The sequence below is a fragment of the Balaenoptera physalus genome, assembly GCF_965194825.1.
Source record: "Balaenoptera physalus genome assembly, chromosome: 5".
NCBI classification, from domain to species: Eukaryota; Metazoa; Chordata; class Mammalia; order Artiodactyla; family Balaenopteridae; genus Balaenoptera; species Balaenoptera physalus.
This window is the reverse complement of record NC_138884.1, coordinates 84,812,630-84,840,579: the sequence shown is the minus strand read 5'-3', so window position 1 is coordinate 84,840,579 and position 27,950 is coordinate 84,812,630. Positions and strand designations below refer to the sequence as shown.

Sequence of the window (27,950 nt, the reverse complement as noted above, 5' to 3'; positions counted from 1 at the left end):
TCCAATCCCATGCATTACTCTGGCAGTCTAGGCCACCTAGAGTATAAAGCAGTGGTAACAAAAGTAATGATGAAGATTCACTGCAAATGAATACTATGAAGAATAGAAATGGAGGGGGAAAAAAAGGAAAGGAAGGAGGAGAGGGAGGGAGGAGTAAGGAGCAGAGAAGGGAGGGAGGGGAGGGATGGAGGGGGAGGGACCTAAACTAGAAGTGGTTCCCTTTACTCTCAGTTCAGGTATCTTCTGAAGAGGACAGCAATTCAAGGGAAATCAAAGGCAGTTTCTAGAGAAATAGATTTCTTTGTTCTGACAAACTGAAAGACACTGTGTTGAAGGAAGCTTTTGCCAAGTACACCACATTGGATCTTCTGTCCAAGGCCATCATCAAGGTCAGGTTAATGGCTGGGCTTCTGAAAAATGTGGTCTTAGTGAAATCTAGAAGGAGTCCTAATGCTCTTTCCAACAGCCACATAAATAACCAAGAGGCATGTGGCACAGTGGGTTTCTGTCTTACTTTGGCCAGTCACTGGTATTATAACTTTTGGCAATTCCTTTAACCATTTGGAGCTTCACTTTTAACATGTAGAGGTGACAAGCAGACATGGAGTGAAATTCCAGGTTCATCTCTTATTACTGTATGATTTTAGGAAAGTTATATAACTTCTATGAATTGATTTCTTCAGCTATAAGATGTGAATAAGACATAAAAAGATCATTCAGAAGTAGCCTGACCAAAAAAAAAAAAGGACATAATGTATGATTCTATTTATATAAAGCTGTGGAAAATGCCAACCGATCTACAGTGACAGAGATCAATGGTTGCTTGGGGAGCTGGGGAGCTGGGAAGCAGGGAGGGGTGGGGAACAAAGAGACCTCTCAGGTGGTGGATCTGCCCCCGATCTTGATTTGGTGATTGTTTCACGGGTGTATATGTATGCCAAAACATCAAAATATACATTAAACATTGTAAACATTTATTGTTTGTCAATTATGCCTCAATAAAGCTGTTCTTTTAAAAGGGTGAGAGAATTAAATGAGATAGTATGTGCAAAACAATTAGCACAGCATGTGGTACAAGTAAAAGTCTCCAGAAATATGGGTTCCTTTCCCCACTGATGTCAAAGGGCTATTTAAAATGGTACGGTGCTCCATAAACATCCATCAGTACTACAAACACTGAAATCTTCCCAGAAGTTTTACAGCTTGATAAATATTTTCAAAGAAAAATATGGGACAAGATGAAACTATCTCTGTGGCTTTTTAAGGATATTATTTGTGAGGCTTTCTTTCAAATCTTCATTAGAAGCATATTTTCATTGTTGGAATCACATTGCACATAGGACTTGCATGCCACTTTCCACCCCATGTTTTTAAGTAAAATGTCTTGCATGTTGTTTTTAATGGCTACCTTGTAATTTTTTCAGTGGTAAGAATTCTGGATATATTTTAAAGATAGAGCTGCCAGGATTTGCTGACAGATTGAATTTGGGGCATGAGAGAAAGAGGACTCAGGGATGATGCTGAGGTTTCTGGCCTGAGCAATTAGAAGTTCAGTAAAGTGGACAGTTTTTGAGATGAGGAAGAGTATGAAAAGGGCAGATTAGGAGGGGAGGATGAGGAATTTAGTTTTGGACAAGTTAGGTATCAAACATCAACATGGAGATGTGGAGTAGGCAGTTGGACTTGAGATTAGACAGGAGGTCTGGCTGGAGATAAAAATTGGGGAGTCTCCAATATGAAGATGGGATTTAAAACCATGAGCTGGATGAGTTCTTCAAGGGCATGAGTATAAATAAACAGAAGAGGTTCAACCGCTGAGTCATGGGGGCCATCTAGTGTCAGCAATCCTGGAGCTGAAGAGGAATCAGCAAAGGTGACAGAAAAGGAGTGTCGGGAGAGTGGAAATCCCAGAAGAGGTGGCTCCACAATGTTTATCTGAGAGAATGCTGCTGGTCATTTAAGTAAGAGTGGCTATATCAAGGGCAATTTTGGTGGAGTGCTGTGAGCCAAACTATTATTGGAATAGATTCAAAAGGTTATCGTAAATAGAAATTTCTCCAAGGAAGATAATGGCCAGTAAGCACATGAAAAGATGCTCAACATTAGTAGCTCTCAGGGAAAGACACATCAAAATGACAAGGAGATACCACCTCACATCCGTAAGGATGGCTACAATCAAAAGGAAAATAAGTGTTGGTAGGATATGGAGCATTGCTTTTATAAAGGGGTAAATTGTTAGAGATTCTTGCACTGTCATTTTCCCTGATGTCTCAGTTAGCATTCCCTGTTTTATCTTCTCAGGAGTAGTTTATGTAAGAATGTTTACGATCTGTTCCTTGAATATTTGGTAAGACTCACCAAAAAAGAATTTAAGTCTGGATATTTCTTCATGGAAAGGTTTAAAATTACTGCTTTATTTGGTTTCACAATGCAGGCTTTCTATTTTTTTTCTAGGTATTTGAAAATTTTCTCTAAGTTTTGAAATTCATTGGCATAAAATTGTTCACAGTATTATACTCTTACTGTCTTTTAAATTTATAATGCATATGTGATTCTCATTTTACATCCTTAATATTATCTATTTGTGCATTATCTCTTTGCCCCTCCCCATAAATCCTGCCAGATGATTGTCTATTTTTTTTTTTAAACTTTTGTTTCTTGGTCATCTCTATTGTTATTTTACTACATCATCTATTTCTGCTCCTTATTATCTACTTTCTTCTACTTGCCTTGAGGTTATTTTGTTATTCTTTTGCTAACCTTTTAGGTTGGATGCTTAGCTCACTAATTTTCCACATTTCTTCTTTTCTAAAAGAAGCATTTAATGTGACGAATTTCCCTCAAATATTACTTTCATTGCATCTCATACGTTTTGATATTTAAACTTTTATTATTGCTTAGTTCTAAATATGTTCAAATTTCAATTATGGCTTTGACCCATGATTTACTAAAGAGCATGCATTTAATTTCCAAAGTTAATTTTAAAAGTCTCACTTGTCATTTTATTATTGGTATTTGAATTAACTGCATTGTAATTAGAAAATGTCATCTGCATAATACTGATTCTATAAGATGTGTTGAGTCATGCTTCATGACTAGGCACTTAATCAATGTTTATAAATGCTCCATGAATGCTTGAGAAGAATGCACTTTTTAAAATTGTTGGGTACAGAGTTCTATATACAACCATTAGATTAAGACTGTTTTATTGTGGTATTCAGTTTTGTTTTTTAATCTTCTATATGTCAGAAGCTCAGCCAGCTGAGCTGGGGGAGACAGAGAGAGAGAGAGAGAGAGACAGAGAGAGAGAGAGAGAGGAGTGAGCTGCCAGGTGTCAGAGTAGCTGATGAAAACAAGCCAAAAATGAAAGGGCTTAACCACTTACCGCTTTGGAACAAGCAAGTAGCTAAACTGCAGAAAGTGCAGACTCCTTCTGTTCCGCTTTCCCCCAGGGAAGTACACACTGGTCCAGGCCAGCTGGATCAGTGCAGATGTGGGGATCATCTCACTGTTGAGGGAGCCCCGGAACAAAAGACACCAATAGTTTTATGGCCCCTGGGGTCGGGGCTGAGGGCAGGGGGGAAGGATGAGGCGTGGAAAAGTACTGAGTTAAGCCTGGGCAAAGGTGCCTTCGACGGTTCCCCTCTGCTCCCCATAAGGAGGCCTCAACCCAGGCACCTGAAGAAGAGATCTGCCCAAGGCTTAGATAAAAGCTCAGAAATAAAGGTTCTGGGAGTAGGAATGCAAGTATGCCAAAGAGCATGATTGGCCAGAGGGGTCTGAGTCCTTGCCTGCAAGTCCTCTCAGAGGCTGCAATGCATTGGCTGTACCCCAAATCTAATGTAGGCCTCTTCCCCAAGAGGCCTGCCAGGTAAAGCCTTTGTAACTGCCTGTGATCAGGCCTGAAAAAAACCACACATAGGTTTTAACCAGGTACCATACTCCTCACTATATTGTCAGTTTGACTTATAAATAATTAAGAAAGGTGGGTACATGGTAATGGTGGATTTATCCATTCTCCCCTGCAGTCCTATCAAATTTTGTTTTACACATTTGAGGCTACTTTATTAGGAGCATGCAACTTTAGAATTGTTTTATCTTCCTGATGAATTAAATAATCATAATGATACCCTTATCTTTAATAATGCTTTTGCTTAACAATCCATTATGCGGATATTAATATAGTTACACTAGGTTTCCTTGGTTAATAATTTTGCCGGAAAACTTTTCCCCTTCCTTTTACTTTTGATCTTGCCATATCCTTATGCCTTAGGCATGTCTCTTAAAAATAGCACGTATCTAGATTTAAAGAATCTAATTTGATAAAATGTAAGTTTAGTCCATTTACATTTAATATGATTTTTAAATTTGGACTTTTTTCTACTTTTCTCTCTCTTACCTTATTATTCCTATTTGTCCTGGATTTTCTATGCTTTTTTCCCTCTTATCTTGCCTTTGGGGGGGGTGTTGATTGTGTTTCTTCCCTTCTCCTATTTAGCTCTAATTGTTTGGATTCATATGTTTTTTTCTTTTCTTTATCAATTGCCCTTGAGACAACTTAACAAAGCCTAAAGTTAAATAATTTCTTAACCTCTGCCAGAACAATAAAGAACCTGTGAATACATTCACTGTCCTTGCACTTCCTCACATCATATATATTATTATGCAAAATTGTATTTTAGCACTATTCTATTTATTTTGGTTTACATATATGCTTCCACTGAATATTATTTTAATCCCTTTTCTCAGACCATCAACTGGATCATTTTTTCTTCTTTAATTACATCTTTTAGCAGTTACTTTTGTACAACTCTCTAAGTAGTAAACTCAGCTTATGTTTATATGTAAATTTTTTTCACCTTTGTTTTTGAAAGATAGTTTTGCTGAATACGAAATTCAAGGATGACATTTATTTTCTCTCAACACATTGGAGGTATTATTCCATTGTCTCCTGGCTTCCTTGGTTGCTATTGAGGAGACTGATGTCATTTTCATTTATGTTTTCTTTGTGGCTGATTCTAAAATCTTTCTTTGTTCTTGGTGTTCTGCAGTTTCACTACTTATATCTAAGCATGGATTTCTTTTTATTTTTCCTTTTAGGGATACATTGTGTTTCTTTAATTTGTCCTTTCTGAGATACAATGTACTTCCCACTCTGCTTAAATGATTGAGGTCCTCTTTCTGAGATAGGCATAAGGCTCCGTTCTGGTCCGTTTTCACAAGGGCAGTTTTTAAGGAGTAGTGGGGCTGCTGGTGAAAGTTTGGTAGCTGATAAAAAGAAACAAACAGGGTATGAACTCAAAATGGATTAAAAACCTAAATGTAAGACCAGATACTACAAAACTCTTAGAGGAAAACACGGATAGAACACTTTTTGACATAAATCGCAGCAATTATCTTTTTGGATCCACCTCCTAGAGTAATGAAAATAAAAACAAAAACAAACAAATGGGACCTAATTAAACTTAAAAGGTTTTGCACAGCAAAGGAAACCATCCACAAAATGAAAAGACAACCCATAGAATGGGAGAAAATATTTGCTAATGATCTGACCGACAAGGGATTAATCTCCAAAATATACAAACAGCTCATATAGCTCAATATCAGAAAACAAACAACCCAATCAAAAAATGGGCAGAAGATCTAAATAGACATTTCTCCAAAAAAGACATACAGATGGCCAAAAAGCACATGAAAAGATGCTCAATATTACTAATTATTAGAGAGATGCAAATCAAAGCTACAATGAGGTATCACCTCACACCAGTCAGAATAGCCATCATCAAAAAGTCTACAAACAATAAATGCTGGAGAGGGTGTAGAAAAAAGGGAACCCTCCTACATTGCTGGTGGGAATGTAAATTGGTGCAGCCACTATGGAGAACAGTATGGAGGTTCCTTAAAAAACTATAAATAGAGCTTGGGGACCTCCCTGGTGGTCCAGTGGTTAAGAATCTGCCTTCCAATGCAGGGGACGTGCGTTCGATCCCTAGTCGGGGAACTAAGATCCCACATGCGGTGGGGCAGCTAACCCTGCGTGCTGTAACTAGAGAGCCTGTGCGCTACAACTACTGAGCCCATGTGCTCTGGAGCCCATGTGCCACAACTGGAGAGCTCACGCACCGCAACTAGAGAAGCCTGCATGCTGCAAGGAAGAGCCTGCACGCTGCAATGAAAGATCCCACATGCAGCAACTAAGACCCAACACAGCAAATAAATAAATAAATAGAATATTTAAAATAACCCTATAAATAGAGCTACCATATGATCTAGCAATCCCACTCCTGGGCATATATGTGGAGAAAACCATACTTTGGAAAGATACATACACCCCAACGTTCATAGCAGCACTATTTACAATAGCCAAGACATGGAAGCAACCTAAATGTCCATTGACAGATGAATGGATAAAGAAGATGTGGTATATATATATATACAATGGAATATTACTCAGCCATAAAAAGAATGAAATAACGCCATTTGCAGCAACATGGATGGACCTAGAGATTATCATACTAAGTGAATTAAGTCAGATAGAGAAAGACAAATATCATATGATACCATTTATATGTGGAGTCTAAAAAAATGATACAAATGAACTAATTTACAAAACAAAAACAGACTCACAGACTTAGAAAACAAACTTATGGTTACCAAAGGGGAAAGGTTGGAGGAGGTATAAATCTGGAGTTTGGTATTAACATATACACACTACTATATATAAAATAGATAATCAACAAGGACCTACTCTATATAGCACAGGGAACTCTACTCAATATTCTGTAATAACCTAAATGGGAAAAGAATCTGAAAAAGAATAGATATATGTGTATGTATAACTGAATCACTTTGCTGTATACCGGAAACTAACACAACGTTGTATATCAACTATACTCCAATATAAAAGAAAAAAGAAAAAAACAGGGTATCTGCTTCTGGCATTATGGCTGACCCAGCGCTCTAAGGGGCTCTTCCATGGAAGGTCTACTAATACAGTGCATAGGACACACTATTTGAAATACTGTCTGTCTCACAAGGAGCAGAGGAGTTCTCCAGTGACAGCCTCCCTTCTTCCTCCTCGCCCTCAACGATCCCCCAAAAGAAAATAGACTTGAGCTGGGGTCTAAGAAAGCAGTATGGAGTTGGGACTGGAACAGTGGGCAGCCAAGTTAGAAGGAAGAGGATAATAAATGTCGATAGCAACAGGGTTTGCTATACAGATGGTCAAGTACTAGAAGGAATATGTGGAGAAATGAAAAGGTAAATTTCTTAGGGTAGTGAATTTATGTATGGGTTGAGTTTTGTTTTTAATTGCTTCATGTTCTTAGGCCACTGAAGCTAAATGTCCAGGTAAGACCAAGACACTAGACATCTATAAATTGATCTATTTACTCAAAGGATTCTGAAAAAATGCTTGGTTAGGTCTTAGAACTCAGCAGTATTCTCGAGAAGACATTTCCTGGTATATTTATAGATTTAAATTTTTTCTGCTTATCATATTCCTCATATACTAATCTCCTGGTTAAAGGGCATATCTAACAAACAGCTCGGAAGGACACTTCAGAAACCAATTTTAACGGATAAATCTTGTTTATTATACCCTAGTCCCATCAAACAGGGCTAATGGCTAAAATTAAGGAATTACAGATGAAAGTAGACTTAACCCAAATTTTTATATGATTTGGTCTATATACCTTTTATTTTCTGCTGCTCAAGGTCCTTGGGATGCTAGAATTGGGAGAAATTGTAGTGTTCCTGTAACACTCATTTTACTGTTGAGGAAACTGGGATGTAAAGAAGTTAATTAAACTGCCTGTGTTCACATTTTGGATGGCTGATCTGGGTCCACCAAAGCCCTCTGATTTCCAGTTTCACAGCTCCAAAAGAAATAGTAACTGAGGGACAGTAGGGCAGGATCTCTATTTCACTTGTCCTGAGAACACCTCTCATTATCTGCTACCAGTTGCCAGCTGTGTCATATTTCTCCTATGTCCTCAAGCCCTTTCTCTATACCTTAGCAACACAAGGCATTTATTTTTCACTGTGGACAGTGCATGCTGCTAGCTGTCCTGAACACGAGTTGATTGTGAAGAGCTGGATAAAAAACAGAACCAGTGTTTCCTTGTGTCTAAGATGCACCTGTTTTTCACGTTTAAACATTTCTGAAAAGAGAGATGCCTTACACCTGATAAATACATTTGATGCACTGGATCTGCCCCCTTCCCCCCCCACAAAAGAAGCTCTTAAATTGATCATTTATTTTAAAATTGACGACATTTAAAAGCCCAGGAAACATGGTCTGTGCCTTACAGCTGTCATCTGCTAATCTCACCCCCAACCCAGGTAAGCGTAGTATAGTGTCTGACACATAGTAGGTGCTCAGAAATATGTGTTGAATAAATACATGACTATATGAAGTAAGGTGTAATTCAGTGAGGACATGCACTCTCCTCCCTCACATTTATCTTTCTTCCTTCCGACATATCTGTGGATACCCAGTTAATGAACTGCTTTTAGGAAACAGGACGAAAATTGACTTTACCATGGGAACTAAGTGCGGTAATTTCTTTGCATTATATGTGATTTTTTATTGTGTTATTTTTAACTTCAAAATATCTGGATGTCAGAACCTTGCTTCTGGGGAAACATTATTGACAGAGGAATTGCCAAGTAAGTTTTAAAAATGTTGAGGAAGTATTCTGTCAATAATTTATGTGCTAATTATAAATTCAAACTAGACTCTCAGACCTCAAAGTGAGCCACACTTATCAGAGTTGGGTGACCTGCTCTGGCCCTGGACACTGGGGAAGTCATTTGAGTTCCTTTTTTCTCAGAGGTTGATCTTCATACTTATTATGACTTATTATGACTAAGGCTGTAAGGCTGGCCCTTAGATGGAAGTAGGCAGGACAGTTGAACATGTGCAAGTTTTTGAATCAAATAAACTTGGGTTGAAACCCAGACTCAGACACTTAGTAGCTGTGTGACTTTAGCAATTTAAACAGTCTCTCTGAGGCCTCAGTTTACTTACCTGCAAAATCAAGGTAGAAATATGAATATCAGAGGATTGGTCTGAGGATTCAATGGGGATGACAAATACAGTGTCCTTTGTATAACAAAAAAGGCTAGTGCTCTTCCCTTCCTCATCTCCCTTCTTGGGTAACTTCTGATTTCAGGCAGAAATACCCACTTCTCAAAATATTTGGGGAGCACTGCTTCAGCGCTTGAGTAGCCTGTCTTCACAAAGACACTGTATACTCTACCTCTTCAACTAGTAACAGTCTTTTGTCATTAGAGTTTTCCTATCTTCGAGATTTATGAACGACTCCTATATTTTTTGCAATATCCTTATAGACCAATAATACTATTTGCTTAGTATATGTTAGACTTGCCCAGAGATTTAACAGCTGTGAAATCACAAACTTGTTCTAATTATACACATGTACAAGAACACACAGCTTTTATGATGTGCATTAAAACAAATAACTGTTACATGTTTGTGATTCACCTAAAATCATCTCATGTACTTCTACTGGTATGCCTGCAGTATAGCAATGCAGGAGTCCAAAACCACTCTAGGCATTTTAAGTAGAATGGAATTTAATACAGGGAATTAGGTGCTTACAAAACAACTGGGAGTGCTGGAGAACAAACTTTGTGGGCTGAGCCTTCAGGACTGACTCCCATATACTGTAGGACTGTTCTACCAAGGACGTTTGAATATATCTGTCTTATTAATTATCAGAATCAAAAAAAGGTTGGTTTTTAAAGGGTCAATCCCAAATCTTATTGCTAAAAAAAAAACCACTTATGATAAAAATCCTATTCCTGGTGAATCAGAAATGGCATCTTTATTTATGAAGGACAACTTATCCACTCACTGATTTTGTTTTTCCACCTCTAACAGGTCTACTCCATATTTACCCTGCGTATTTGATTTTTTAAAAAAATGGTTTTCCTTCTGATCTTTGTGTATTCATTTTTAATGTTTATAAACAAAATGCTGTGGACTTGTTTTTCACTTGATATTTTCCACATTATTACATACTTTTACAACCACAGAATCAAGAAAAAAGTGACTATAAAGACCAACAGTACTATGATAATTGATGCAGAGCTTCATACATATCCCTACTGAATTTTTAACACCTTTGCTAAGATAACATTCACCCATTTAAAGTTTTTTGGTATATTCATAGGGGTGTACAACCATTACCAAAATCTCTATTAAATTTCATCACTTTATTTTTAACTCATTTTTCTGAATCTCATGATTCTGCCATTTAGTTTGCTTATTCTCGCTTGCATGTGCTCTCTCCCTCTCTCTCTCTGCTCCAATAAAACTGCACAAGACAGGATTAGAACCATTGTCGGGTGGCTACAGGTTGAGATTACTTCATTCAGCAGCACTTCTTTTTTAAAGGTAGAGTAACTTCAATAAGCTATAAAACCACCTCAACTTTAATATCAATTGATGTCCACCCAGGCAGCATGAAGAAAGAATACAATGAGAAGTGTTCTATCAGTCCATCTAGCTAGTAAGCCCAAAAGAAAAGGAGATAAGGGTTGGCAGACATAACTTCTTCAAAATGCAAGCATTCTATTTTTTCAAAGAATTCACTACTTACGAGTCCTAGAATTTGGCTAATGATTGATATCAAATCTCCTGGTCTACAGTTTCAGTAGATATTGTACTAATGTATTCAGAGATACATTCTCCCCTGGCTCTCCCCTCTTTCTTAAAAAAAAGATCAGGATACAGTTTGTTCATGTCTAGTCTCTGGCATCTTCTTGTAAGCAGGGAGCTGTTTTATTCATTGCTCTGATGCTTCCTGGCACATAGTAGGCCCTCAATATATATATATTAGTTGAGTGAATGAGTGACTACCTTTAACGAAGATTTCTGAAAGTGTTATCATTACTTCTTTTTTTATTAATTAATTAATTAATTAATTAATCAATCTTTGGCCACGTTGGGTCTTTGTGGCTGCGCACGGGCTTTCTCTAGTTGCAGCAAGCGGGGGCTACTCTTCATTGCGGTGTGCAGGCTTCTCATTGTGGTGGCTTCTCTTGTTGCAGAGCATGGGCTCTAGGCACGCCGGCTTCAGTAGTTGTGGCATGTGGGCTCAGTAGTTGTGTCTCACGGGCTCTAGAGTGTAGGCGCAGTAGTTGTGGTGCACAGGCTTAGTTGCTCCGTGGCATGTGGGATCTTCCCAGACCAGGGCTGGAACCCATGTCCCCTACATTGGCAGGTGGATTCCTAACCACTGTACCACCAGGGAAGTCCCTCATTACTTTTTTAAAAATTTTATTGAAGTGTAGTTGATTTACAATGTTATGTTAGTTATCATTTTTTCTTTTACTATTTATTTTGGCAATAACTGTAAACTGCTAACTTCTACAGGTCCATCAGGCCTTATATTAAATGTCACTTCCTTCGGGAAGCTCTCCCGATTCCCTACGCTAAGTGTTCCCAAACTCTACTCCCTCTCACACCACTCTTATTACTGATAAGAGCTTGATGACAGAAGTTACTTTGTTCACCTTTGTATCCCCATTACACAGTATGTGCTTAATCGGTACTTGTTGAAAAAATGAAGTAAATTAGGATGTAATTTGTCTCAGTCTTAAAGGCAAGAACTCATTCAACATAGCCAGGTATTCTTGTACTACTACTCACTTGTCAAGACTTTCAAGTCTTCTATTTTTTTTTTTTTTCAGAGAGAGATGCTTTGGATTTTTTTTTTTTTAATTAATTTATTTTTTGGCTGTGTTGGGTCTTCGTTTCTGTGTGAGGGCTTTCTCTAGTTGCGGCAAGTGGGGGCCACTCTTCAATGCAGTGCACGGGCCTCTCACTATCGCAGCCTCTCTTGTTGCGGAGCATAGGCTCCAGACGCGCAGGCTCAGTAATTGTGGCTCACGGGCCTAGTCGCTCCACGGCATGTGGGATCTTCCCAGACCAGGGCTCGAACCTGTGTCCCCTGCATTAGCAGGCAGACTCTCAACCATTGCGCCACCAGGGAAACCCAAGTCTTCTATTTTTAAAGAAACAACTTTAGTGAGGCATAATTTACATACCACAAAATTCATCCATTAAGTTCTTCTTACTAATGTCTTTTCCTCTCTCATGTTCCGTGTGAAGGTCATTTTTCTGGTGGTAACAATGGGAAGAAAATAGAAGTGGAATGTAGTGGGATTTTGGATAGAGAATGGGCTCCTTGAGCCCAATTAACCAGGGTTTACTTCTCAGTTTTACTTTTCAGTTGTGATCTTAAAGCAAATTAACCTCTCTAAGCCACGGATTCTGAGCTGTAAAACTGCACTACGAAGAGTTTCTTCATTGGCTTCTCTAAGGGTTGTGAGATGACATGCAAAAAATCTGATCCACTGTAGAGGTAATAACTCAAAAACAGCAGATCCCCTCCCTTCTCTCTGTCATCTTTTAACCTTGGATCCCCTAAACAGTAGGTCTATTCTTTCACCATCATCATTATCTTGTTCTGAGCATAAGTGAAAAAATTCCCAACCTTCTTCTTTTCTTAGGATTCAGCAAGCCCCACTTCATTCTGAGGTTTTGTTTTCCTGCACTAGTCTTACAGATTTTGTTCCACTTTTTATTCATTTTTAGGCATATGCTATTTGTCTCCATCTTTTGAATATGCTGGTAGAAAAAAACCCAAACCCCACCTGAGATCATTAGAGAACAGCGGTTAAGTTGCCCTTACCTTTCTTCTTCACTGGGAGTGTTCTATTGTGAACTTAACGTTTTATTTTTCAAAGCCTCCCATTCCTTGAAAAAAATGCGTTTCCTTTTACAGCCTCTCATCTTGAAATTATACCTGTCTTTTTCCCTGGATATGTTTCCTAAAGCCTCCGACAGCCTGCCTTCTCTGTGTGTCGTATTACAGCCTCATCCCCCAGGTCTCTACCGCTTCCCCAAGACCAACCAATTCTTCCCTGGGAGTCACATTACATCAGCATCACTAATGCAATATGTGCTATATTACAGACTATGTTTTATTCTAGGCGGTCAATTAAAAACGAACCTCGGTGCTGGTTTGCTTTAACATGGAGGATGAATTATCTAAGGTCAAATGCAAACTGCTGCTAGATTTATATTCATATTAAATATATACCTGTTGAATTTGGGCTTTTTCTCAGTGCTTCAGAGACGCTAAGCTTTCAGGTAACTGGGATGGTCGAAAGTGTGGGTTTCCAGAAACTTCGCAAAAAATCAGGCTCCATCAGAAGGACTGCTCCACACGCTCAAGGAACACCCACCAACAAAACCCATCTCCACAACCACCAGATTATCTCACCAGCAAGTGAGACTGCAAGGTTTGGGGGCTTGGCCGTACCACTCCGCACTGCGCAAGGGGGGGGGTTCGTGCCCATTTGGCTGCGACTGACCGTTTCTCCTCGCTTGGTTTTGCCTCTGCTCCCCCTGCGCAAGCACCCATAGTGCGTCAGGCCGGTGCTTTATAGCTGCAGCCTGGGCGGCTCCGCTCTCCGTTTTTCCTCTTCTCTGGGCTGTGCTTCCTGCTGTTGTTCGCGAAGATGCAGCTCAAGCCGATGGAGATTAACCCGGAGGTGAGCATCAGGTGCACTGTTACTCGGGGAGCGCAGGGCCGAGGGTCAGCCCTCACCAGGTAGCGGTATCAATGACTGCTTTTATCTTTGCATTTGCCTTCCAGATGCTGAACAAAGTGAGTGACGTCTCGGGCTTCCTCTGTCCCCCTCCCCCGGGAGCACCGAGGCGGAGGCGCCCCCCGGCTCCGGCTGTTTCGCAGGGACCGAGCGGCGCCCTGCGCGCTCCAGAGGCGGCGGGGCTGGGGCGCGGCCGGGGTGCCCACCCTCTGCCCCTGCCTCGGGTGCGGCGGTGACTGCGAAACCGGTCAGAGGTGGGATGGAGGAGGCTGCGCCCAGATGCTAGCCCCGGGCGTCGCGGGAGCCACGTGTGGGCCGCGCTTTGTGCTGTGTCATTGCGCTCGGCTCGGGTGGGGGGCGGGGCGGGGCCGGGCTCCTCCCAGGCCCGGGGAGAGGCGCGAGGGCGCAGAGCCCGCCCCGCCTCCCCCGCCTCGCGGTAGGTGCCCGCCACTTGCCTGGCCGCCCTGTTTCTTCCCCGCAGGTGCTGGCCCGGCTGGGGGTCGCCGGCCAGTGGCGCTTCGAGGACGTGCTGGGACTGGAAGAGGAGTCTCTGGGCTCGGTGCCGGCGCCTGCCTGCGCGCTGCTGCTGCTCTTTCCTCTCACGGCCCAGGTAGGGCGTGGGGCCCGGGGTGCGCAGGCGCTGCGCTGTGCGCGCTGCCGCCAGACCGGAGTGAGGCGTTGAGGGCGGTGCAGGCTCTCCTCCCGTCCTGGCCTGGGCGCCCAGAGCTGGCACACTGCCCCTTCCTTGTGGCGGATGGAGGGAGGAGCTCGCACTTTGATGGTACCTGCTCACTGGGCTTCTGTTGTAACAGAGTTTATTGCCTGGTCGTTCATCCATCCGGTATTGCCTTGAATTTGGAGGAGAAGCAGTATCTCAGTTCCAGCATCCCAATTATCCAGGAAGACAGTTCACGCTACTCATGAGTGCAGTTTGAGCCTAGGCTTTTTGGCAGTTTGAGCCAAGGAATGGCTGGCTGGTTGTTCTCCTTTAACGGCTGTGACGTGTCGTTTTATTGTTTGGTTCTCAGACTCCCACCTTGCTGTAAAATGGAGGGGGATGGGCTTGCCTAAACCACAAGAAAACAATAGGTTCTTTAATTTTCCACCTCTGCTGCCTGGGTCTTCAGTGGATTCAGGGGTTTCTTCCCAACCCTCCGCTCCCTACAACGTACACACTTGGTTTTTAGTTTCTCCAGTGTGTTTTTCTAAAGCTTAATCATTTGTGTGTGGTTCCTGTGTGAGAACCTCCTTCTACCTCTCAACCTCTTTCCTCTCTGCCCTTGTAGTTAAGTGAATAGGTGGGCATTAGACCAGTCTTGGAAATGCTTTTTCATTTCCCTTTAGATGGTCTTCCGCCTGCAAGTGTGCAAGTGTATGATGCTCAGTCTTTGAGGTACATAGATATAAAAAGGTTGCTGGGGTAATTGTTGTCTTGGATGTATGGAATCCCACTAATTAGCATGGTTTCGTCTATCTCCTATTGCTGCCACTCGACCCCTGATTGAGGAGTGGTTGAATTTTGCTTTAGTGAAACTTGGGGCATTAGCATATACGGCATCGTTCCAAACAGAGTAAGCTGAACTGAAGCACTATCCTAATGCCGGGTGTTCTAGAAGCATCCTCAGCATAAACTAAGCCCTATGGGAAGTTCCAGGCGTTCCTCCTAGTAAATGGGCTAAGTATTGTGGGTTAAAAACACTCATTAAAGCTATTAGGATAGTCCCACTGACACGTTGGTTATTGCCAAAGCCTTTACTTAGGTGAAAATGGAGTTCCCAAATAATTGCAAGTCAAATTAGCTTCCCCATTGATCAAATCAAATGCAATCTTCTCTCTCTCATTTGAGCCTCTCCCAGAGGTTTCTCATTAGAGGAACCATGATGACTCGGAGGTTTTTGAGCAGCAGCACTCAAAGGCAAGGCCTCTGGGAGGCAGTGGTGCAGCGTGTTTGTCTTGCAAAAGCCCATTGCTCTCATTTTGCTGGATCAAGCAGATCTTGGTTAGAAGAACATTCTGGATAGAACATTTTATGTTTGAAAGAGCTCGATACTTTGTCTTTTCACTCCAGTTGTGTCTGTCAGATTTACTGAATGCCTGTTATGTGACACAAAACACCTATTGGGCTAAATACTGAAGCAAATTCAAAGAAAAGTCGAGGTTTATAGGTTGACTTCCAAACAAGCTAATGTTAGTTTAGAAAGCATCTAATTTTGTCTAAGAATATTATGAAATCCTAAATGGACTACTTTTAACACATTTTAAGGGATCATGAAATATTTACAGAAATGTCTGCATGCAAGAGCTCAAACAACCCTAAAGGACGATGCTATCCCATTACAAAAAAATTAAACTTTTTTAGAAAAGTGAAAATCCTTAACAGTCAATGAGTAGCTCAATTCAAGGATCCAGTAGGTAGATACATGATGCTAGAACTTCCTAGTGGTTGGAGTTTAAGTTGATCTTGTGGGACAAGAGAGCTTTTTCCTCTGATGGTACCACAGACAAGGCTTGCTTCAATTCCGTGTACAATAATGCAAGGCTGCTAGAATTAGAAATATATGTACTTCTCGGGTTCCTTACGGTTTATACCAGTAGTAAGAAATTAATGTTTCTGTAGCATCAGCACCCTGCTTTTAACTGAGCAGTCATACCTTTAAGGTCTTTAGAACTTGTTAGTGAAAGGGCCAGACAAGCCCACTATATTACTGTACAAAGAGATAATGCTTTGAGGAAACTAGTCTCCTCAAATTGTATAGTTGTCAAGGACAAACAAGAGTTACATCTTTCTGTTGTAGGGTGAGAAGGTTTTGTGAAATCACAACCCAGCACCCCAGACCAGTTGTCTTTCCTTCCTAAAAAAGGATGAGGGAATAGTTGATTTCTTTAAATTGCTCCTTTCTTTAGTTAAGTTTTGTCTTGTTTTGTTTTTGAAGAGACATGTATTTGGGCAGAATAGAAGTAGAACTTCAAAGAATAGTGAGGTATAAACTAGCTGGTGTTCTTGGGCATTCAGCTGACCAGCGCTTGATTGGAATGCCTGTGTGAAAGTCATTAGTGTTAAAGGAAGAAAATAACGAACTCGTCGGTTTTTCTGACCTCAGCATGCCATCCATTTCAAGGTGAAAGGTTGCAGTGGTGTCTAGACAAAGGCTTGGGCAATATCCAAGGCTGCTACTGCACTGCAGCATCAGGGTGGAGTGTCAGAACCTCTCAGAACCCCACGGGCTGGCGTGGGTGGCAGACGGGCCATTCTCTGGGCGCCAGCCAGCACCTAGAACCAAGGCTCCTGGTCACATATCCCACTCCTGTTTCCATTTAGGTGCTAGAACTCACTATGCTGCCGTCTGTTCTTTGCATTTTCATTTTGAGATGTAAAAATGTTTTTTTGCACTCACAGCATGAGAACTTCAGGAAAAAACAGATTGAAGAGCTGAAGGGACAAGAAGTAAGTCCTAAGGTGTACTTCATGAAGCAGACCATTGGCAACTCCTGTGGAACCATCGGACTCATTCATGCAGTGGCCAATAATCAGGACAAACTGGAGTTCGGTGAGTGGGTTTTGAGGCCAGTCATCCTCTGGTTGACCTTTAATTAACTGTAATGCTTCCTTCCAACACCCCCAAGCCTCTGTTTGGCAAAGCCATTGCCTTAAGTTTTTTTGAAAACCTACTTATGCAGGTAGAATCAGTGGATGAATTCTCATTGTTCCTCCCTTTTAAGGCAGGGAAGCGCATCCAAGAAGCATGGTGTGGTTTCCTCCGCCTGGAGAGGCGGGGCGGGTGGCAGTGCAGTTTTGTACTTGCCTCTCCGCCTGGGTTCTTCATGTGCAGATCCTCCTGCTAGTCTTGACAATTCTAAAGAATTAGAGATGCTGTTAAGGCATAAAATGCCACCCTTTAGGACCTTTCTTTAATGGTGCCGTGTCTCATAAGCAACAGGAGAACCAAAACAGCCTAAAGCAGCAGGACACAGCACGAGGTCCTGCAGGGAAGCATAGCCGCAGGCTGGCACCTTGAGAGATCCATCTGTGAACAAAGCTGGGTCAGGAATTTTAGCTCGCCTCCAGTGGATGCCATGGAGGGTAGAGAAGAGATGAGTCTCAGCCCTTAAGTTGTCAGAAGCGCAAGTAACAGCATTGAAATAGGTTAAAATACACGGCATTGTGTATGATTTTGGCCAAGGGTCAGCAAACTTTCTTAAAAGGCCAGAGAGTAAATCTTTTAGGCTTTGAGGGCCATATAATCTCTGCCCTTGTAGTGAAAGAGCAGCCATAGACAAGATGTAGAGCAGTGGATGTGGCTGTGTTCCAATAAAACTTTATTAGGTGGCAGTAGCCTGCCAACTCCTGATTTAGACAATGGATGGGGATGGCTGAGAATTGAGTAAGTTCAACTAACAGTCCATGCTGTTGCTTGTAGCAGGTCAAATACTTTTTTTTTTTTTTTTTTTAAATTTAAACAAGGGAATTGTGGCCAAGATTCTACTCCTGGTATAATTCTGAAATTAAAAAAAAAAAAAAAAAAAAAAAAAAAAAGGCTTGTCTGGCCACAAAGGTCCGGATCTTCTAGAAGTTGCTTTTTCAAATATTGAGTGAGTCATTAAAAAGTCATAGTTTGATCCTTTTTATTTCTTCTGCAGTAAGTATCATTTCTTTTGGAATACTGTGTTCCTGAGGTCACAGATACTGTAACTCTTCCATAAACATGGTCATGACGGTGCCATCGGCTTAATCTGAGTCACAGCCCTCCTCATAAAGTTGAGAGGATTCCTGTAACTTCCAAATTTTAAATGGTCCCCATTTAACAAATTTGTTGTTTAAGTTTAGAGCTGAAAGTTCAAATTGAGGTCTTTTGAAATGCAAGTTGCTCTTGAGTCCTAGACTCATCCACACTGAGCAATGACAAAATGCTTATGCCAACCATCAGCTAGTTAGCTGTCTCTAGGCCAGACTGTTAGGGTCTTCGTATTTCTATTTAAGATCTGTAGGTTGACGTCTCTCTGGATAACCATATTACTAAGATTGCATTTTCTACCCTGAAATAAAAGTCTTGGTTTGAGAACTGTTGATGTTGATAGATTAGAATGTTATTGTTACATCATGTATGCAATAAACATTAATTGTGCATTGCTAAGTGCTGTAGATGAGAGCAATAGACAAGACAGTTCCTGCCTTTATGGCACTGAAAGTCTCACAAATACATGTTACAAGTGGATCAGTGCTGTAACAGAGGTGGTAAGAGATCTGAGAGGTGAGCGTGAGGGGGAAGGTGGAGGGGTCGGGGGGACAGGAAGGGTGTGAGGAAGAGCTTGGCATGCTGGAGGAACTGAGAGTTCTCTGGCTTGAATGCAGTGAGAGGGGAGTGGTTGGAAAAAGAGGCTGGGGAAGAGGCACCGCTCATCCACATCTTCAGAGGCCATGGTAAAAAGTCAGGTTGCCAAACGTGACAGGCTATACAATGGCTTAAGTCAGCAGTAAATGTGCAACCATTTGCATTATACCAGTACTAACATATGCTTTTTTTTTTTAAAGAGGATGGGTCAGTTCTGAAACAGTTTCTTTCTGAAACAGAGAAGTTGTCCCCTGAAGACAGAGCAAAATGCTTTGAAAAGAATGAGGTAGGAAGAGAACTTCTAGAGCATCGATTTTGAATAACTCTGGAGGTTTTCGTGCTAACTCTTCTCTGTTTTCTGCAGGCCATCCAGGCAGCCCATGATGCCGTGGCACAGGAAGGCCAATGTCGGGTAAATACGAGTTAGAGCCAGGCTGTCCTGGTGTCACCCATGTTTCCCCAGAAATATGTGCAAGAACCTCTTACTGGAACACAGCACATGTTTCCACCCAAGGCTGATGAATGCCAGAAAATTCTACCAGAATAATGCCTTGACCAGACCTGTTCATAAAAATGGCTCTTCAAAATATCTAATTGGCAGTTGACACAATCTTGAGTAAATTCAGGCTGGTAGTGTTTTATATAGATCCAAATGGGTCTAATAGAGTGAGTAGCACCCCTCTTAATAACTGAACATTTCACATACTCTTCTCACAGTCTGTTGGAGAGCAAGCTGGACCAACAAGGACTAAAAGTTTCTAGATGACTTGAATGTACCATTAATCTGAACACAGCCTTCACGTCAACTGTTGATTAGATTTAAGTCAGTGATAGTGTCTGTATAACTGTAGTTGACTCTCTCACATTCTAGTCTTGACCTTGGGTGAAGTACTTATCCTCCCTAAGCCTTAATTTCCTCCTCAGTAAAAAGCAAGTCTTGAGAGTTCTGAGAGTTACAGTATATCTACTTTAATGGTCTTAGAATAGTACCTAGTATATAAGAAATAAAATTAGCTATAATCATTTAAAATAATATGTAGGCAGGTTGGTTCAAGCATATTCTACTTAGAGAATTTATTTTTAACAAAGTTCTGCTTATAAAATAACCATATTGCAAAATGTGTGTATCAAATCAACAGGTTGTATACCTTAAACTTACACGATGTTATGTCATTTATAACTTAATTTTTTTCTTTCAGCTTTATTTTTAAATGCAGTTTATAAAACAATAAAAAATACTCGTTTTTGAAAAAATATCTTGATTCTCTGCAGGTAGATGACAAAGTGAACTTTCATTTCATTCTGTTTAACAACGTGGATGGCCACCTCTATGAACTTGGTACGTTTCACTCCAGTTTTGGAATCTAATACAGATGCATCCATTCTCTCAGACATAATTCCTCTTACAGTACTGGTGTGTGACTTTATGGTGGCGCTTAGTATATCCGTTTATGAAGCCAGAACACCGAGGTATTCTCATGGGGGCACTTAACGCTTTATCATACCCAGAGCACCTCCCTCAGGAACCTGGCCTGCGGGATGAATGGCTTTAGTCACAAACCAGGAAAGAGAACTGATCAGCCAGTGCAAAGTATACACGTTCAGATTTTCTCTTTCCACCTTCCACTATAGTATCACCAGTATAAGATCTCCACCGCCATCCTTTCCAGGCAAGGAATACTTTTGGAAGGAGGTAAATGCCTAAACACAACCTGGTTTGTGTAAAAAGAATTCAGACATGTCCACCTCTGTATTAAGAAGAGTCATCTCCTTTGTATTATTGGAGAAAGACTTGCAGCTGTGTCATCTCAAGCCAAGATACTGCCTATGGCAAGCAAGGGCAAAGAAAACTTGGGGCTGATCAGCAGTCCTTGGGGGGCAAATGAAATCTCAAGGATCCTTTTTCTTCCCTCCACCTTCCCTGTACCTCATAGACTGCTTCTGACTTTTGCTTTGTGGTTCTTCCCAAGAGATGGGCACAAGCCCTCCTAGTAGGGTAGCTAGTTTGGCCTTGTGTGGTCTTGTGGTCTTGGTGCTTTAGGTTAGAATTGCCTGGGATGGATATCTAGGAACACTTGAACCTCATTTCCAGCCTATTGCTTCACAACCAGCCTAACCTTTGTGGGAGTGGCAGTGGTATTTGGAAGAATCTAAAACTTGCCTTTAAGCTGGACAAGCACAGTAGACAGAAAACGTGCAGAGAAAATTGACATGCCTGGCTTTTTCGTTACAGATGGACGGATGCCTTTTCCGGTGAACCATGGCACCAGTTCAGAGGACTCGCTGCTGCAGGTAGTCTTTGGAATCCATTTCCACTAGGGCCCATATTTCTTTAGCCAGTTTGTCTATTCTAAAGTGCAAACCTTTTTCGGTACAGGCAGCATCAATCATCTGGGATAAGAGCAGTCTTTAGGGCTTAAAGATCATCTCAGTAATTCTGTCCGCTTTATTTTATAGCAAATAGTTTTAAACAGCATCCTTTAGAGCAGCCCTGCCTCATCTGCTGTCTTTAGCCATTGTTTATTTCCTTGTGGGATTAAGGTGACTCTTGTCCTCTTGTCAGATTACATCATAGCCAGTGACTCAGACTCATGGAACAGCAACCCAAGCCTTTCCTAATCCCTCTCTGACTGCTGGATTTGGGTCAGTCTTATAGGTAGCATACTGTGGATTCTGGTTAGGCAGTTACCTCTGTGATTGTTTTCTTCCCACACAGTCGGTCCACTGTTAACAGGTCAAAGGAAGCAAATTCAAAACATGCCTGACCAGAACTTTAAGATCCAGGGTCACTGTGTAACCGTCCTGGTAAAAGTGACGGCGGAAATCTCTTAATTCTGAACACGAGTTGGTAGACTAGTCCTCTTCCCTCTAAAAATGAATCTCTAGAGTTTAGTCAATTTGCTGTTAGAAAGGAAAATGGCTTAATTGTGATAAAATTAAAGATGATGTTAAGGTATAATTACTTCATTTGTCGTAATAACAGCTAAACTTTTTTGCGTGCTGCTTGTGTGTAGACCAGGGGTTGGCAAACTTTTTCTGTGAAGAGCCAGGAAATATTTTAGGCTTTGTGTAGCATATGGGCTCTGTTGCAGGTATTCATTTCTGCTGTGACAGCTCCAAAGCAGCCACAGGCAGTGTCTAAATGAATGCGTATGGCTGTGTTCCACTAAAACTTTATTAACAAAAACAGGCAGCAGGCTGGATTTGGCCCACAGGCTGCAGTTTGCTGACTGCATGCTAGATGCTGTTCTAAGTTAGTTACCTCTTTTATGATGCTCTGAGGTAGTTAGTAATACTCACATTTTACAGATGAGGAAATGGAGGTGCAGAGGTAAGTGATGCCCAAGGTCAATGGCAAACTACAGAATCATGGTTCAAATCTAGACAGTCTGTCTCTAGCGTCTGTGCTCTTAGCCACTGTACAATACTACCTTTATAGTAGACCTGTCTTTGGAACATCATAGACCTGATGACCTCAAGGTACTAGTGGACCAAATTATGCAGTCCTAGGAGGGACAGTCACTTTCTGTAGCCTGCTGTCACATACACCTGAGATCAGTCAGAGCTAATTCTTGGGTATACCAGGGGTAAATGAGAATAGTGATATGGAATGAGAACTAGACCTACAGAAACAGAATGGAGATTTGCATGAGAGTCAGGATTCACTTATGGGAGAGAATAAGAACAGGGGCAGAATTTCTGGTTATGACCTATTTGGAGGAAAGATTCTGGTCCATCTAGTAAAGCTTCCTAGGTACGTACCAACTCCTATCTAACACTATCCTAATACAGGCACACCTCACATTTTGGGTTCAGTTCCAGACCACTGCAGTAAAGCAAATATCACAATAAAGAGAAGTTTTGAGTTTTTTTGCTTCCTACTGCATATAAAAGTTATGTTTACACTATACTGTAGTCTGTTAAGTGTGCAATAAATAGCATTATGTCTAAAAAACCAGTGTACACACCTTAATTTAAAATACTGTTAAAACAATGCTAACCATCATCTGAGTGTTCAGTGAGTCAGTCTTTTTGCAATAGTAACATCAAAGATCACTGATCACAGATCACCATAACAAATATAATAATAATGAAAAGTTTGGAATATTATGAGAATTACCAAAATGTGACACAGAGACATGAAGTGAGCCAATGCTGCTGGAAAAGTGATGCTGATAGACTTGCTCCATAAAGGATCGCCGCAAACCTTCAATTTGCCAAAAAAAAAAAAAAAAAAAAAAATGCAGTATCTGCAAAGCACAATAAAGTGAAGTGCAATAAAATGAGGTATGCCTGTACTATAAAATGTGCTCTGCATAGGATACTTAAAACTGTTATGTGAGTAGAATTTATGAGGTTTGGGGAAGGTAAAACTTTTTTTGTTTAAAAAAAAAAAAAACTCATTTTAAATTAATTGACTAGAAAATAACATCTTAATTAGTGGAAATTCTTATCCTAAGTAAGGCTGGTTCTATATGGTTGGAGATGTTTTAGGTTATCTAAACTATACCCCGAATTAACTTGTTAAATTGGTGAGAAAATACATAAACTTAACCCAAGTATCCTAAACTTGAGTGAATTAGGTCACTGCTTATCATCCGTGTAGGAGATGGCTGTTGCCTTTACAGGCACATTAATCAACAGCATGGGTCCTAAAGGAAAGTGGCTTTGGGGAAGGCAGGTCTGGGATATCAATATATTAAAAATTCTGATAGAATAAAATGTAGATGTTACTCTAGATCATCTTCAGTTTTTCTAAGTGGTTCCAAAGCAGAAACAAAACCGGGGTGGGGTTGATGCTTTTTCAGGGCCAGAACTCATCAGGTTGGTGATTTTTAGGCCTCAGGAGCTGATGTTCCATGACTGTTCTCTGTCATAGCACATCCACTGTCCTCCTGAAGGTCTCGTGTTTAACATTGTTGGTGGGGCTTTCTCTCCACTGGACTTTTAACAAATTGAACAGTGATTGATATTCTGATCCCAAGGCATTTAAACCCCAGAATTTCTCAAGTAACATTGGGGTCAGTTTTCTCTTCCCAATCTTTGTAATCTAGGTGTTAGAATTAGTAACACATGTCATCCCCTAAATATGTAGGAATCCATCACTTATCTGTACTTGGAATACCAGGTATTTAAACTTTAAGCCTGTTTTGTAAAATGTTTACTTGAAGTAAGTCTGTCTTTACTCCGGGAATTTCTGAGTTAGAACTTTTTCCTTATGGAAGAGAAATCAATTTTCTATCTTTGGATTCGAGGGAAAGAGCACCAAGAGTATAGTTTTCTTGTCAAAACCGGGCACAAGGTGGCAGAAGCACAGAGCGTTTGGTAGAAAGAATAAAGGAATCAAAGCTGCTGGAGCTGGATTTGTGATGTGGGTCCTTGTCTTGCCCATCACCTGATTTTTTTTCCTCTTGCCTTAAGCCCTGGTTTTCAAGTTTATTGGGAGGTTTAAAGTTGGTCAGGGTGAACTTTGGGCATTAATAGACCTTACTAATACTTTCCCCTTGAAGCTTTCATTTTGAGCTGGTGCTGTTTCGACCTTAATTCGTGACATTCCTCCTTCTCAGGACGCTGCCAAGGTCTGCAGAGAATTCACCGAGCGTGAGCAAGGGGAGGTCCGCTTCTCCGCCGTGGCCCTCTGCAAGGCAGCCTAATGCCTCATGGCGGGGGCACTTCGCTTTCTCCCTCCTTCCCTTCATCGTGAAAGTATATCCCTACCTATGTGGTCTAAGTGCTTCAGTACTTGTAGAGCACAGCTGTTCTCCTTTGGTTCCGCAGATGCGCACTTACCCGCAACTTCACCCACGCACTAGCAGAGCTCCATCGAGCAAGTTTGGTGTCACCCTCTGATGGCAAAGCGTTTCCCTCATTGTATGTCTTATACCTCAATATCTAATGCTTTAATGGCTACTTTGGTTTGTGTCTGTAAGCTAAGGCCTTGGATGTGGTTTGTCCTTAAAAGAAATAAAATTTTTCTGCTGATAAGAGATGAGCCTAAACTGGTTTTCATTTTTCCTTCCCCCCAGTGTATCCCAAATTATCATAGTACTTACATATATATCTTCCATATAAGAACTTATACAGTACAGGTAAGAAAATTACCATAAAAATAGTATCGGTTTAGTGTGTTTCTACACTTTTTTCTATACATTTATGTTACTGTGTGTACCTGTAGACTTAAAAAAAATTAAATACTTTATATTTTGGAACAATTTTTATTGAAATATAGTTGATAATAAATATTATATTAGTTTCAGATGTACAACATAGTAATTCGACATTTAAGTACATCATGAAATGATCACCACGATAAGACTAGTAATCACCTGTGCCCTTACAAAGTTATCGCAGTATTAGTGACCATATTCCTTATGCTATAAGAATGATTTTAGATTTACAGAAAAATTGAGAAGATATTAGAGTTCCCATACACCTTTCATTTGTTTCCCCCATTACATCTTACATTAGTATGATACATTTGTAACAGTTGATGAACCATTATTGATAATTCTATTGACTAAAGTCCATACCTTATTCAGATTACCTTGGTTATTACCTAATGTCTATTTTCTTTTGCAGGATCCCATCCAGAATACTCTTTAGGCTCTTCCTGGCCGTGACAGTTTCTCAGGCTTTTTTTTTTTTAGAGCTCCTGACTTATTTATTTATTTATTTACTTTTTTTTTTTTTGTGGCTGTGTTGGGTCTTCGTTTCTATGCGAGGGCTTTCTCTAGTTGTGGCAAGCGGGGGCCACTCTTCATCGCGGTGGGCGGGCCTCTCACTGTTACGGCCTCTCTTGTTGTGGAGCACGGGCTCCAGATGTGCAGGCTCAGTAGTTGTGGCTCACGGGCCTAGTTGCTCCGCGGCGTGTGGGATCTTCCCAGACAAGGGCTCGAACCCGTGTCCCCTGCATTGGCAGGCAGATTCTCAACCACTGCGCCACCAGGGAAGCCCCAGGCTTTTCTTTCGATGATTTTGACGGTTTCAAGGAGTACTGATCCAAGTATTTTGTAGCATGCCCCTCTCTTGGGATTTGCCTAATGTTTTCTCATAATTAGACTAGTGTTTCGAGTTTTGGGGGAGGAGGACCACAGGTAAAGTGTTGGTCTCATCACGTCATATCAGGGTACATAGCGTCAACATTCCTTACGGTTAATGTCAACCTTGATCACCTGGCTGGATGGCATTTGTCAGGTTTGTCCGAGTAAAGCTACTTTCCCCACCCTACACCCCTCTATTATATACTGGAAAGAAGTCTATGCACAGCTGACCCTATAGGAGTAGGGGGTTGAATTAAGCTCTACCTTCTTGAAGGTGGAGTATCTATATAAATTATTTGGAAATCTTTTGCAAGGGAGATTTGTCTCTTATCCCCTAGTTATTCATTTATATCAGTATGAACTCATGGCTATTTCATACTCTGGGTTATAATCCAGTACTACATTTTGTTCAAATTGTTCTAGCTTTGGCCATTGAGAGCTATTTCAGTTGGCTCCTGTGTCCCTTTGACATACCCCAATCAATGTGGGTTTTGCTTTTTTTTTTTTTTTTTCTTAGCGATAGTTTACAGAAATTAGTTTTTTAAAAATCAATGTCAGTGGGGGCCCGGATGGTGGCTGGAAACGGGGCTTCCCGGGAGGAGGAGGGCACCGGTGGGGATGCAGCATCCCCACAGCCCCAAGCCCCGATGAGGCTGCCTCTGGTGCGAGTGAAGGCCTTGGTGAAGGCGGACCCCGGCGTGACGCTCGCGGGACAGGAAGCCAGCTTCGTTCTGGCACGAGCCGTGGAACTGTTTGTGGAAACCATAGCAAAAGATGCCTACTGTTGTGCTCAACAAGGGAAGTGGAAAACCCTTCAGAGGAGAGATTTGGATAATGCAATAGAAGCTGTATCCACAGCTTCTATTTGCTTTTCTGGAAGATACTTTGGATTGATTGCTGAGCCAGGCGGTTTTGTGAGCCTGTACCTGCCTCCTTCAGCTAGGCCCTCTGCAGGCCTCAGCTTTGAAAAAGAGTCTTTGGAATACTGAACTGAACACACTTTTCCTGTTCTACCTTCACCTAAGCCTGGATAAGCAGAGATCTCACCCGTTAACTTTTCTCTGTAAGATCTTCCACTACTTGTGTCTTCCATTTCTGGCCTGGATGCAGCTGCTGCTGCTTGCGGTAGAGATAGAGAAAATGATTTTGTAGGTTGCTTAATAAATGATAAGGACCAAATAAAAGTTTCTGATCAACCTCAAAAAAAAAAGTCTTTGCCATTTGTTAAACCTTAACTATTTTATAGATTAGGATACACTAGTATGTAACTTATAGGCTTGCATTAAATGTTAAATGACATTTGTTCTCAACAATTGATGCTTGAATATAACAGTTACTCTCTAGTTACAGGGATTAAGCACTGGGGGGAAGAAACCCCCAGACCTCCTGCTCTTAGTGTGATCCTCACAGAAGAGCTTTATCCTGTCTGTTGCCAGGAGCCCAGGAAGCTTGGGTATCAGCTGCCTTAAAGTTTTCAACTCTGATTATTCTATGGTGATAATACTTCTGATTCCAACTTCTAAGTGAAGGATATTTTGGTTCCTAGGGGAAAGTGATGACTACTATTCCTTCTAATGTAGAAAACTAAATACATGGTGACTCAGGTGATTCTAATTGCTTGGAGTTGAAGCCAGAGGGATGCATTTTCAGTTCTAATTTGGTGTGTGGCTTTCATGCAGTCACCTTGGAGATTGACTTAGGCGAAAAGAAACAGAACAAGCCTCCTTCCTGCTAATAAGAGCTGGTGAAAATACTGCTTTTGGTCTCAAGAGTACAATTATACCACTAAATGTAGCTGTAAGACTTTATGCATGAGAAGCATTATTAAAATGCTCACAAACTAACACACCTTAGCATGTCACACCATGGAGGGTCATGTAATGGCTGTTGTATGTGGGTGATTGCAACCCTGGAGGTGCAGAGAAATGTCAGT

The 27,950-nt window shown here is 41.1% G+C and overlaps 1 protein-coding gene and 1 long non-coding RNA gene across 5 annotated transcripts in view; one reads left to right on the top strand and one right to left on the bottom strand.

Annotated features, from left to right (window-relative positions):
* Nucleotides 1-13,271, bottom strand: part of LOC309662005 — a 33,315-nt gene extending 20,044 nt beyond the window's left edge. For 2 of the 3 annotated variants that reach the window (XR_014264412.1, XR_014264413.1), the window contains exons 1-2: nt 13,137-13,271; nt 12,079-12,151 (exon numbers count right to left, since the gene is read on the bottom strand). This is a non-coding gene — a long non-coding RNA (uncharacterized lncRNA). Of the gene's footprint in view, nt 1-2,729; nt 12,152-13,136 lie in introns of those variants that run through there. The other variant, XR_014264414.1, reaches the window with a different exon arrangement.
* A 235-nt stretch (nt 13,272-13,506) lies between these two features.
* On the top strand, nt 13,507-24,964 carry UCHL1 (ubiquitin C-terminal hydrolase L1). 2 transcript variants are annotated; one of them, XM_082464310.1, is made up of 9 exons: nt 13,507-13,590; nt 13,695-13,706; nt 14,129-14,257; nt 17,045-17,195; nt 19,178-19,263; nt 19,342-19,389; nt 20,250-20,316; nt 21,211-21,269; nt 24,545-24,964. In XM_082464310.1, the coding sequence occupies exons 1-9, from the start codon at nt 13,558-13,560 to the stop codon at nt 24,629-24,631; spliced, it is 672 nt and encodes a 223-aa protein (XP_082320436.1). In that variant the 5' UTR covers nt 13,507-13,557; the 3' UTR covers nt 24,632-24,964. The 2 variants fall into 2 exon arrangements, with proteins under 2 accessions (XP_082320436.1, XP_082320437.1); XM_082464311.1 differs by lacking the exons at nt 13,507-13,590; nt 13,695-13,706; nt 14,129-14,257 and adding an exon at nt 14,387-14,428 and having other exon boundaries at nt 16,967-17,195.
* Nucleotides 24,965-27,950: the final 2,986 nt, after the last annotated feature.